General features: G+C 32.4%; 1 protein-coding gene and 1 non-coding gene across 2 annotated transcripts in view; both read left to right on the top strand.

Annotated features, from left to right (window-relative positions):
- The window catches only part of LOC107370167 (uncharacterized), a 77,183-nt gene extending 64,346 nt beyond the window's left edge, over nt 1-12,837 (top strand). Inside the window, exons 6-15 of the mRNA XM_015938156.3 lie at nt 2,259-2,336; nt 3,102-3,227; nt 4,237-4,386; nt 4,486-4,620; nt 4,821-4,982; nt 8,738-8,894; nt 8,969-9,109; nt 10,487-10,602; nt 10,685-12,028; nt 12,387-12,837. Coding sequence (XP_015793642.1) covers nt 2,259-2,336; nt 3,102-3,227; nt 4,237-4,386; nt 4,486-4,620; nt 4,821-4,982; nt 8,738-8,894; nt 8,969-9,109; nt 10,487-10,602; nt 10,685-12,028; nt 12,387-12,694 — 2,717 coding nt within the window. The 3' untranslated portion in view covers nt 12,695-12,837. The remainder of the gene's footprint in view (nt 1-2,258; nt 2,337-3,101; nt 3,228-4,236; nt 4,387-4,485; nt 4,621-4,820; nt 4,983-8,737; nt 8,895-8,968; nt 9,110-10,486; nt 10,603-10,684; nt 12,029-12,386) is intronic.
- Nucleotides 386-504, top strand: LOC112539848 (5S ribosomal RNA). The gene has a single exon (XR_003083821.1). It is a non-coding gene; the product is annotated as a 5S ribosomal RNA (ribosomal RNA).
- Nucleotides 12,838-13,147: the final 310 nt, after the last annotated feature.

Below are 13,147 nucleotides of genomic sequence, written 5' to 3'. Positions count from 1 at the left end.
AATAAGGAATTGTGTTTTTGTTGCTTTGTTACTTTACCAACATGTGTTTGAAAATACGAATTTGAAATCATATCCGTCTAATTGATAGATGTTTGTATGCACATGGACTGTAGCAGTACAATTTATTGGCTTGCAATAAAGATAACTAGAATAACACTTTTTAATGGACTTAATTTTTATGCCCCTACAAACCTACAAAGTCAACCTAGAAATTCGTTTATTCGAGGCATTTGATTGAAAAGTTTTCTGTGTCCCTTTTTCTCATTAGAATTTAGAATTTGAGAAAAGAAAGAAGAAATAAAGAAAATAAAATAAAGAAAAAAATATTGATATGGGCTATTGAAATAAGTCTTTGTTTATATAGCAGTAATGAGCTATATTCATTGTCTACGACCATACCAGACTGAAAACACCGGATCCCGTCCGATCTCCGAAGTTAAGCAGTTTCGGGCCGGGTTAGTACTTGGGAGGGAGACCACTTGGGAACCCCCGGTGTTGTAGACTTTTTTATTTATTTTAGTATCAAAATACCGAAATCCAAATTGAATGGATACATTACTGCATTATACTAGGTGTTCGGATGAACTATCCCTACATTGGCGCGTTTATAACTCCGCAACTATGAATACTAGAGAGATATGATATAAGCCATTCGATAGAAAAAATGTGAAAGTTTTGTATGGCGCTACTTTGGAAATTTTTCGAATACAGGGTGTTTTTCGGTAAATCATCAAAGTTGTAAAAGTGTCACATTTTGCTGTGCGTGATTTTTTCTAATTTTTTATCAGGCCATATTGAAGTTCCAAAAATCTTATTTCCGATGGTCTTATGCTGAAAATGCTACGATGAATGGTTCTTGAGATATCAGCGTTCAAAGTAAGGGAATTCTTCCATAGGAAACAATGGGACTCAGAACGAAAACACTCAAATGAGCCAAATGACAAAATAAATATGCTAAATCAATCAGGAAGGATCACTTGACAGTCAATCGCTCTCATTTTATCATTTTTTGTTGCGAATTCTGTTATTTGATTTTGAAGAATTCACAATGATTGTCACTGTTTCTCCGTTCTTGGAGGTATGTAAAGAGAACTTTCGACGTCACGATGTCATCATGTGATCCTTCACATCGATGGGAATTGGATGCGCAAAGAAAATTAAAAGTACCGTCAAACTCAATGCAATCAACTGTATTACATTATTATTAACATTACATTATACATTTCAGGCCAAAACCTTTCATTTGCGATTAACAGAAAATTTATAGACCGTTTGAGTGTGGATAAATTTTGACCGAAAAATACCAAAACGGTATTAATATATTAGATACACTCACCTAACAGAAACTGCACCAAGCTGGAAATAGCTTATTTACACTATTCGTCGAGCAGCATAATTCATAATTTTCAATCTTCCTTAATAGCAAAAGTGTTGCTTTAAACTGATTTTGAGAGTTTTTGGATTGATATTTTACGAAAGAAAATTTAATTAAGTCTTTGGTAATTAAAGAAATCGAATCAAAATTCGACGAAGTTTAAAAGTAGATAAAACTCCTCCTTAATCGGGTCCATTGAAAAAATTATGTGCAGTTTCTGGTAAGTGAGGGTAAATTCGAAGCGCAACATGAGTCTGAAAATAATCTTTAAATATCTTCAAACGATTGAATCTCAGATAAACGTCTGACTTTGGATTACCTTGAAAACTCGAGCTTGAGATTTTCAACTAAATGGAATCCCTGCTTGTATTATCAATTTCCTAAATCATGACCTCAAAAAGACAGATGAACACTTTTGTCAAATTTTCTGTTCAATCCCTACTTTCCATGGATGAACCAGAATTCACCATTAGTTAACATTTTCTTATGGCTTTAAAATATCATGAAATATCCTTTTACCTTTACTTAACATTTGATCCAAATATTGATGCAGAATTCAAATTGATACTTTATCCGACACAAATCTGAATCAAAAGGTAAAACCATTTTTCAGAGCAAATAGAATCATCATCGTCAACATCATCGATGAAATGATGAAAATCCATCTCTCAAAACCATCTTAATGATACATTATTGTATTATTATTGTTGAACAAAAAAGTTATTGCGAGTAAAAAATGTTGCCATGAAAAAAAAGAAGTAAACTTTTGAAAATAATGATTTCTCTTTTGTCGAGAAAGGAAAAGGCATGCAAAAAAATTAATCTCAATCATGTTGAATTGTCTAAATTGGAAACTTTTCACTCTCTTCTCTCTCAACCTCAGGTAAACCTCGTCCATCGTTAACTTGGTGGCGTGATAATTCACTGTTAGATGATACCTTTGAATACATTGATAAAGAAGGTAAGTTTCTCAAACTTGTGTAATAGATTGACAAAAAAGGTTTTCAACAAAAAATGAGAATCAGAAATTTGATAAAAAAATGAAAAGTTGAAAGGAAGAAAAAAATATCTCAATAACAAATGATGGATAGATTCATCAGACTATTTGTCTATTTATTATAAATGATATTGACAAATACCAACATAATCTTTATTTCACCTTTTCTTCCTTTTGATCTTTTCCATCATCATCTTCTTCCTTTTTCTCGCACAAGATGGATGAAGATGAGAAAGAAAAATGTTCCTCATCATTACCATGGGACTTTTTTTCTCCTTTTCTGGTCATAGATTTTATTTCCCTTAATCTCGACTCTTATTTTTTACTACTTTTTTCGTTCAAAATTTTTCGTTCTTTACTTTCGTTGGATTTTTTTGTGTTCGTAGGAACCTCTTTTTTTGGGTAAACTTTTCGCATTTCATTCTTCATTCATCTCTTTTCGTCATTTTCTCGTTTCTCTTCATATCAATACCCATAAGAATTTAGAGTTGAGAGGAAAAAATTGTACAAAGTTGGGAAATAAAGAAAGTTGAACCAAAATGGTTCTAAAGTTATCAAGAATTTGAAAAATTATTTCAATTCCAACGTTAGCTGAAGCTTTACAAGAAGCGAAACTTTTACTATTTTCATCTCATCATCACTTTTTTTTCTCTTCATTTTCACTTTCTTTTTGCTTTCTCTTCGACTGGTCAAATGGTTGAAACTCTTGCCATCAATAACCATCATTAGTGACCACAAATCAGCTGACGATACTATCCTTAGCTCGACATCATCTTTTATCAAAATTAACCTGCCAAGCTGTCAATAACAATATGACCGTTCCATTGGCTACTTCAATCACCTTAGAGCTCAACTGTAAGTATTCCAGCAAAGTCTCATGATATTCATTTCAATCAAAACTTTCCGCTGATCATTCCTGAAAATGTTTCAGTTGTTGAACTCAAATATCATTGAATAGATTAAATTGGACAAAGAAAAGATTTCAGGTCATAATAGCCACGATAAATCGGCACAAAATGAGAAACGATTTAATCGAAATCATATGAACAATTGATACAAAACCATCGATGATTGTCGATTAATATTATCGAACACTATTTGCATAATTTTTCCCTTCTAAAAATTAACCAACCATTGAAATCAGACCGAGCTAAGATCAACAGACAGTAAAGCTAGTTGTCAGAGTGATTGCTGTGGCTTAGTCGCCTATGTCATTCAAGCCAAAGCCAATGTCTTTAAACTCGGAAAACAGTGATTTAAAGACGATCTTTGACAGTGCAACAGCCAATAGTCGTGATAGCGAATTACAATATTTTCATATTTGTAAAAGTTGCTAATGAATCAAGTTGAGACAACTTCTTTGACGACTTGAGACAACTTGAGGCGACAACAACAACAACAACAAGAGAGAAGTCGATTTTAGATTTTTTCTTCTTTATTCATTGTTAAAAGTCTTTATCATTATGCATCATTGTTGATCTTGGCTCATAGGTTCATCATCTTGTAATATCTCTATGCTTGGCTGCAACACTTTGTAAGCTTTCCCTCCTCTTCATGTTATTACTCAACTATTGTTACTCAAACTTGATTACATGATAACCAGTCATTTGCTAAGCACTTTTTTAGCACAACTTTTTAGCTTCCCTGTTCGTCGTAAAAACTGTTTATACTAATATTTATTTAATAATAATCTTTTGTCTTTATTTATTCTATTATAAGTATACTTGTATTTACCAGATTATTTATCCATATCTATTACTCCTGCCATCATCATGCAAACTATTATTATTATCATCTATTAGCATCTATTATTTGTTTCAATTTCATTAATATTACAATGTTTCATGTTTTCCTTGGTTCACAGTAAAACCTACCGAAGTGCATATTACTCAATTATCACCAATTTTGGTTGCCTCCAAACAAGTTACATTTGAATGTAAAACTATTGGTTCAAGACCAAAGCCCAACGTCTATTGGCTTTTTGATGGTAAGACACATTCAACTGGAATATCAGGTAAAATTCAATTATCACTATTTACACCTCAACATGTCTTTATCTCATTCATATCAACACACATTTCCCTTCATTTCCATTTGATTGACCATTCATCAGGTGACCAAGTAGTAACCAGTCGAATAACTATTCAAGTAAACAAGTCTCATAACGGTGCCATGTTATCCTGTATTGCTGAGAATCCAAAAATACTAAACTCACAGATATCGGATCAACTTCAATTAGATGTTCAATGTGAGTTTACAAAATGCTAAAAACTTTGAAATCGAATTTTTTTGTTTTTTTTGAAATTTTTTTCTATTAATGAACATTTATTTTGACTTTTTTGTGTAAACTAATCATTTTACAATTAAACTTTTTTCTATTAATTTCGATTCCTTTTTTGGCAACATTTTTCAATCTTTTCTCTGATCATTTGCCACCTTGATAAACAGATAAACCTGAAGTTAAACTTGAATTTGGTTCACCAACATCATCATCAACAACGATTCAGGAAGGAAATGATGTTTACTTTGATTGTAAAATAGATTCCAATCCAAAGCCAATAAAATCTGTTCAATGGAGATTCAATGGTAATCAATTGTCACCCAAGCAAGGTGAGTGAAACTGTTGAATTTCTACCTTTTCTTTCTCTTCTTTCACACACCTTTGCCTTTCACCCAACAATTTCATTATCATGATGTTTTCACGTTCACAATCTTGAAGAATGTACAAAAAGTTGATCAATTTAATTTGCAAAATTAACTTTCAATTTCAATATGATTTGATTGTAAATGAAAGAGTTGCCCATTCAAAGTAATGATAGAGTTGAATAACTGAAGAAACAAAAAAAGCGAAAAAAAATCCAATCAGAAAAGGGAAAAGGTTTTACTTTGAATTTCGTTTGCAACTTTACTCTTTTTTGGGACTTGTTTTGCATTCTTTTATTTTCTCTTCCTCCATCCTGATTCAGAGGTAACACCATGAAAATTGTGACTAACTTTATTAACTCTGTAACTTTACCAGCAACTTCAGGTTGAACGAGTTTTACTTTTATCCCAACGTGATTTAATTACACACCATGAAAGTGGAGAACTGCAAGTTGAATACATGAGAAGTGGAATGACAACAGAAGAGGAGAAACTATCAAATTGATTGATATCAGGTTAACTCTGTAATAAAACAAGTTGACATTCAATAGGAAAGGATAGAGTGCAAAATGTGAATATCAAATTGAAAAGGAAATGATTCAATATTCAAACTTTAACATGATCAACCATTTCACTTTCAATTATCCAACGAATCGAATTTTACAATTTTCCAATCAAAACCAACAAATGTAGTTATAATCATTTGACGAACCTCGTTTGGTCCAATTTTGTCGACTAATTATCATGCGAATGAAATTCAACTTTTGTTTTCAATTTTTATGACATTTTTTTGCATTCATTTTATCGTTCGTCTTGGGAGTGAAAATTTCAAGTCTTTATGTTTGTTTTATTTTGTCTACGAAATTTTCACATTTCATTGAACTCGATTGATTTGAACATTGGATCAAATTTAGCAGAAATTTCTACTCATTTGGTTATCATAGAAAGAAATTCAACTTTGTTATTTTTTCTGCCTTCAATGTGCATTTTCGTTGCTTTTATTAATTGACTGGAGAAACTCGATTTTCTCGTTCAACTGTAATAAGATTGAATCTTTTCTCTTCTTCCTTAGTTGTAATAATGTTTGTGTAAGTTTCAGTTTCATTGTTGAGTAAAGAAACTGATAAAGTTGAAAGGATTGATTAATCTAAATTGTTTCCAAATTCTGATCAGGTAAACTAGAGATAGAGAGATATCTGTTGATTAATCAGACAATTTCATTTATAAACCACAAGATTCAACTAGATCAATCTGTTGATGGAAATGAAAGAATTAAAAGAAATGTGAGATTCCAATTCGGGTAATTGTTTTAGTTCTTGATTAAATTCAAGCCATTTGCATGAAATGAGAGGCTAGCGCTCCATTCCTAGAGCTCTAACTTTTCTCACACAAGAATCACTACATTAACGGTTGTAAAGGTTTGCTCAAAAGTGAATCTACAGTAAAGTGAATAAAAGTAAAACTGTCTTGTGCTGAGCAAGATGTAGCATCCAGAAACAATTGACGAAAACCCTGTGCTAAGCTGAATAGTGTTATCGAATCAGCATTTTTTTCATATCTGATTTTCAGAAACAATAAAAAACGGGACAAAATTGAATTATGTCGTAGAGGTATAATAATTCATTTCTTGTTTCATTTCACTTTCTGGCATCTATGAACAAAGCCTCCGTTTTTCTTACTCAGCCCTGACTACTAAAGTGACACTTTCAGTCATGAGCTAAAGTTTTACAAATCAAATTGTCTGTGTAATTATCGCTGAAATCCTGTATCAAGACATCTTGCATGTTTGATTCGTGAGATATTGAACCGAACGAGAAGCAAATGGGCTTGAACTGCCTAGTATTTTCTTTGCTTGCAACTCAAGTCAATTGGAAGACTGGAATATTTTCGTTGGATTGTTTTACATTATTATCAAGACAACAGGTAATTGCAGGGCATGTTAGTAGTAATGTTTAATCTTTCTGTAAATAGAAAATTCCAATTCATCATAATCTCCAAGCGTTAGCATAATGCTAAATATTATAATAGTTTTGGCTATTAAATGATGAATTTTTCGCAAAGTCGCTTCACAAAAGAAGTTAAATTGCGCAAAAAATAAACCAAAGATTTTAAACTCTCCATAATGAACTACCAAACCAATTTATTTCATCCATAAAAAAACAATTGCAACAAAACACCAAAAGTCAACATTTGTTCAATGATTGTTCAATTTATAGAGGTTAAACTTGCAGCATTTAGAATCACATGAGAATTGTGAATGTTGATTGACAAAAATGTAACAATTGAATTGAGTGTTTGAGTAAAAAGGTGAAACAAAATAAAATCAGTGGAAAAAACAAAACAAAAAGATTAAAAAGTTACGTTGAGTAAAGAAAAGAAGAGAGAAGAGAAAAAAATGAGCCAAACACTTTGTTCCTAAATTTCATGATATCTCTTTAAATCATTTTACTTTAAACATTCATTTTATTTGCAAAATTTTTCCATTTTTTCTTCTTTCCTCTTCATTTCCATGTCAACCAAGTTTTAACCATTTTCAATTTTATTATTTACTACTTTGAATTCAAAATTTTTCATTAAAATGTTGACTTTGATGTTTGCACAAAAAGTAAAAACAAAATGTTCATTTTCGATTTCTTGATATTCCTTGATATTTCCAGTTGCAAAACTTTTTCACTTAACTTTTCTTTTTACTGATATTCTCGACTAATCTTTGTACTTTTGAAATGAAATGAAAATTCTTATTTACCTGAGTTTTGATAATCTTACACCTACAGAATCATGAAAATTTTACATTATACTGAGTGCTAGAGTTACTGAGGTAACAATGATGATTGTGAAGAGCAAAGGAAAAGTTGGGTGAAAAGATGAGTAAAGAATCCAAATATTCTTTAACTTTTCATTGTTGCAGTTATTAACGATAAGTTTGTTCATCATTGAGCCATGAGAATGTGTTGGCCACCGTGAAAATTGAGCAAAATGAGAATTCGATATAAGAGTAAAAAAGAAGTTTTCTTTTTCTTTTTGCTTCCTTTTTTTTACTTGAAAAGATTCACACTTTTGTGTTTGTCATTTTTGGGTGAAGAAGGAGAAAAAATTTATTTACTTTTCATGATGATGATGAGTGTCATGATGTTTGGTCACATAAACCTCTTTTCATTGTACTCTGCTTCTTACCTTAGCTGTTGATCTTAAACTTCATTTTTTTCCTAGTTGCTCATGAAAGAATTTGAATGAGAAAATTAGAAATGAAAAAGAAGGCAAGAAAAAAAAGTGAACAAAAATTATTTGGATGAAGAGAAACATAAGAATGGTGAAAAAAAGAAGAATCAGAATTTTGGTTCAATGGTCATAAGATCATTGAAAAATTCCATTCTGTGCCTGAATAATCTCGATGCATCCACATATGTGTACATATCATGAACATCAGGATTCCATTTTTATAGTCAAAGTCAATGGGCACATATAAATACGAACCAAAGGCAACAAAAAAAAATTCATTGAACCATTAAACCTGATTGATTGTTATACTCTTGAAGCCTTGGAGCATTATTTTTCTTCCTTTTTTTCATAGTTCTGTGTTTGACGTTGACTATCTTTAACGATAGGCAAGAATAGTTTTCATGATAATGACAATTGTCACCTTTGATGAGGATAACTTGCAGGATAAATTTGGCTCCACTTCGAATCGATTCTCATTTTTCCTTTTCTCCTTTTCTTCACAGGTATCATTGTTAGCAACCAAAGTTTGGTTTTGCAAAAAGTTTCCCGTCACCAAAGTGGCCTCTATCAGTGTATCGTTACCAATTCCCAAGGAGTTGGAACTTCAAATGAAATTAAACTTGAAATACGTTTTGCTCCTGTTTGCCTTTACGGTTTCATGTAAGTCGACTTTTAAAAGATGTAACTTTTTTTTATTAATATTTTTGTTCTAATGCTTTTTTCTCCCGCTACAGATTAATATATGGAATTGCCTTACACGAGTCGGCTGTATTGAGATGTTATGTTGAAGCTAATCCGGAAAAAGTGTCTTTTCAATGGAGATTCCAAGATAAACCTGATCTTCTCAGTAACTCGATACAATCAAAAGGAAAATTGTAATAACTTTTGTTGATTATAATTCATGAGCAAATAAGATGAGCGATAGTTAGTGATGATAGTTTTTTGTTGCACAAAAAATTAGGCAAGAGTATCGTTTCAACACTCAATATCTGTGCTACTCTCGACGTACAATATAGAACTTGGAAAAACTCAGAAAAATAATTTTAAAGAGACAATTTCAGTCTTCAGTAATTCAGATATTGTTTAGTATTGTTATTTCATGGAGCTGTTAATGTTTGAAAGACTAGTCCGATGAGGAGCCCATTTGAATGAGATGAGTGCCATTTTTTGGTGCAAATATTAGATTAATAGATTTCCATAATTTGAGCTGCTCTATCAAATGACATTTGTTCGAAATCAGTTCTAGCGATCTCATGATATTTCCTTGTTCAAGGCTTCTATGATTCTTCAAGAGAAAGGTCATATATAATCGACAGTCATGGTAAACGTTACAATGTATTATATTTTAGACTCTTTTGCATACCATCAGTTGATGAAACTTTTAGAAAGCATTCAATCTTCATCTTTCTTAGCCTCTTATTAAGGAACTCGACATTTTCTGGATTAGTTATTTTTAAATGACTCCAGATGGCACACTCACCTAAGCTAACAACCAAATGCTTTATTTTTTGGCGCCAAACTCGAATATTCTCTAAATTGGCGCATTTTTCAATTTCCCGCTGAATTTTTAACTCAATTTTTTTAAAAGCGTTTTCTGGTCGACTTAAGGTGAATATCAGCATGAATTTAGTGATAGAGGAAATCAAAATAAAAGCAAAAGGAAACAATTAAGACCCAGAGTAGCGGAATTTCCTCTGGAAAAATTGCTCAGCGATCAAATACTGAGGTCTAGCTAGTTGAGGCAAAATTGATACTGATTTTGATCGAGCATGGGAATCAGTTTTGAATTTTATATCTGAAAATATATTACAATTTTTGGAAATCGATTTGCACATCAGACACCTTCAATTACATGATTGACAAAAACGGAGAAAAGGCCGATTAAAATTGATCAACATTTGAAATAAAATTATGCAACAAATTGTTTGAAGGCTTGTAGCTTTTTGTGCTCTTCATCATGTATCATTTCCTTGAATTATGTTAACCGCTTTAATACATTTTGATCGTTTTTTTACGATGCCTCGAAACCAAAGCAATAGTTTGAAAAAGGAATAGAAAAATCTATATCAAATTTCACATGATTCAGCGCAATTCGTAATCTGATTCTAGGAACTTTTAGCCTTCAACTTTCGACTTTTTTCTTCCCTTTCATTACTAATGTTGTATCAATCATCAAGTTCTTTGCTCCTCACCATGCAATGACATTGTTTACTTACCTTTTTGTCTAACCATTCATTTGTATTTCCATCCAGTTCTGACCTTATATATACAGTAAACTCATCAGATGATTATGGAATAGTTCATTGTACAGCGAAAAATGATGTCGGCCTCCAAAGAAGTTCATGTAGATTTTTAATCAAACCACAAGGTGAGTTATTCAAAAATCGATTAGAAAATTTCAGAAGAAATAATCTTCTTTTTTTCTGTTTTTGTCCATTTTCTCTTTTCAGTGCCACCAGAATTTCCTTATAATTGTAAAATAGTTAATCAATCAGATGATAGTCTTTTTATAAGCTGTATCTACACTGGTAACCTCAATTTATCTAATAATGCTCAATTTATGGGTTCAAATGGCCTTAGAAGCGATGATGCCTTAAAACCGTCTAATTTGTCATTCTCATCATCAACTTTATCTTCACTTTCACTCACACCTTCACCAACAACAACAACATTCCCAGTGTTGTCATCATCATCTTCACCATTAATGGATAAAAACATATCATCGCAACAATCAAACAGCATAACAATTCATCCAAAGACAATTTACTTTGCTGAAGTTTATACCAAAAATGATCAGAATCTTGTTATCAATGTTACAAGCACTAATGCTCCTTATTACTATCATGATAATTCTAATGGAAAAAGGAAAAATAACAAGAATGAAAATGATGGAGATGGCGATAATGATGATGGAAAAGGAGAAAAAAATGATGAAAATGTTGAATTAAATGGATCAAAGGATGGTTCATCAACTAATTTTTTAACTCAAAGCTCACCTGAACTCGGTGAAACTGGTGATCCATTTCAAATAATTGATTCACTTTCACGTCCAATTGAGTTTTTCATCACTTCATTGGAACCTTCAACAGTTTTCAAGATTAATATTTATGCAGTCAACTCGTTTGGACGCAGCCCAAGTGTTACCTTAGAAGGTTCAACATTGAGGTCAGCCGAGAAGCTTATCGATCGCAGCATGGGATCCGAAGACGGGATGGCAGACTATGGAGGTAACTCCATCTCTCACCGAAATGGACCTGCTGAACGAAGTAAAAGTTCATCTTCATCAGCCACCTCAGCCGACTTGTCTTTTGATGACAAGGTTGACCTTTTAAGAGGATTCCCATTGCTTCTGATAATACTCATTGGTGGTGTTGCCACTGTTTGTGGTACTGTTTTCCTTGGAATCGCAGCAATCTTTCGATTGCGTCGAAACATTTTAAACCATAATGGAACAAATGGTTCAAAGGAGGCAAAGAACCTGGTCAATGAGGAGACAAAAAACTGCACTGATGAAGGTGACAATGAAAATAGTTTCTGTGCTACTGCCAATTGTGCCAGAATTTCGGGCGTAACGAGTTCTCAACCATACGATGGTCATCCTCAATATTCCCAGCCTCACCAACGAGAGCCAAATATTCAAATACACTTGTTCAATGGCAATAATGCTCAGGAGAGCACAGAAGATACAAGAGACTGTAATGTCGATTTTGACGCAGAGGAAGGACCGCCCGATATCATTCCATCATTCAATTATCTTAGAAGAGCTAATATGGATAAGCATTCCATTTCTCATGGTACGATTTCAGTAACATAAAATAAGCATGAATAGACGAATAATTGTCTCAATAGTTTCGAGTTTACTTTTTATAGTGAATGGTTTTGTGAATGTGTGATGAGATGAACCAATTTCGAGGAAGTTTTAAGGGTTTTTCAAAGGGATATAAGCTTCGATGTGAGCAAAACAGAACTGCACATTAGTGTTGGGTTGAGATACCGAAGTCAGTTGGTTGATGATCGAGTAATACGCACTTTCATCATTTCTTTACAAATAGTGAATCTCAATCTATAGTCGATCTATTCTTGTTCATTCCTGTTTAAGCGCAAATTTTGTTCATTCGAGTTTTAAACTATTCTTTTTTTCTGTCTCTTTAGATTGTTCTGAAAACTGTACACCTAGCAGTATCATCCACTATGCCGGACTCACATTTCCAGTCGAAGAACTGATTACCAGTAAACATTCACCTCATCAAGTGATGCACACACTTACTGGAGTTCAATTTGCACCAACAGACATGAATAGTATAAATCTAAATGCTGCAGTTAAAAATAACATGAATAGCAATATAACAAGTAGATATGAAGATCAAAAGGAGGGAATTGAATACGCACAGGGCGAGTTGGTGAAAACACGAGTCAACATTATTGGAGCTGGAAGTGCAAAATTTGAATCTTCAGTTTGATTAAGATTAAATTGTAATCATTTATTAACTTTTGATACACATTTTATATTTTATTAAGTGACCTCAGTTATATTTGTTTGAAGTAAATTATATCAAAAAACTAATGTACAATTAATATTAAACTGCATTCTAACAAGACCAAACTTGACGATCAATTTTATATGAAATAACAGCTCATGTTTTGCTTCCTCCAGCAACATCCGAAAATAGACTTGATTTAAGAACTTCCGAAGAAACATTCAAGTTCGATGAAAAGTGTAACTGGTCACCAGAGCTATTCTCTTGGAAACAACTGGCCGGTCCGAAAAAGCTTAGTTCAGTTACCATTTGGTGTCAAAACCCTGAAATTGGCTTATTGAGGAGCTTCAATTTCATCATTTTTAATGCATTCATGCAGCAACTCGATTACAATTATTTTTTTAATCATGATTCATACAGACTCGAAGACCTGTA

Source organism: Tetranychus urticae, chromosome 2 (genome assembly GCF_039701765.1).
Source record: "Tetranychus urticae isolate SD_2017Ah chromosome 2, NJAU_TeUrti_SD_1.0, whole genome shotgun sequence".
NCBI classification, from domain to species: Eukaryota; Metazoa; Arthropoda; class Arachnida; order Trombidiformes; family Tetranychidae; genus Tetranychus; species Tetranychus urticae.
Note: the sequence above shows the minus strand (reverse complement) of the source record. Positions and strands in the feature narration are given on the sequence as shown.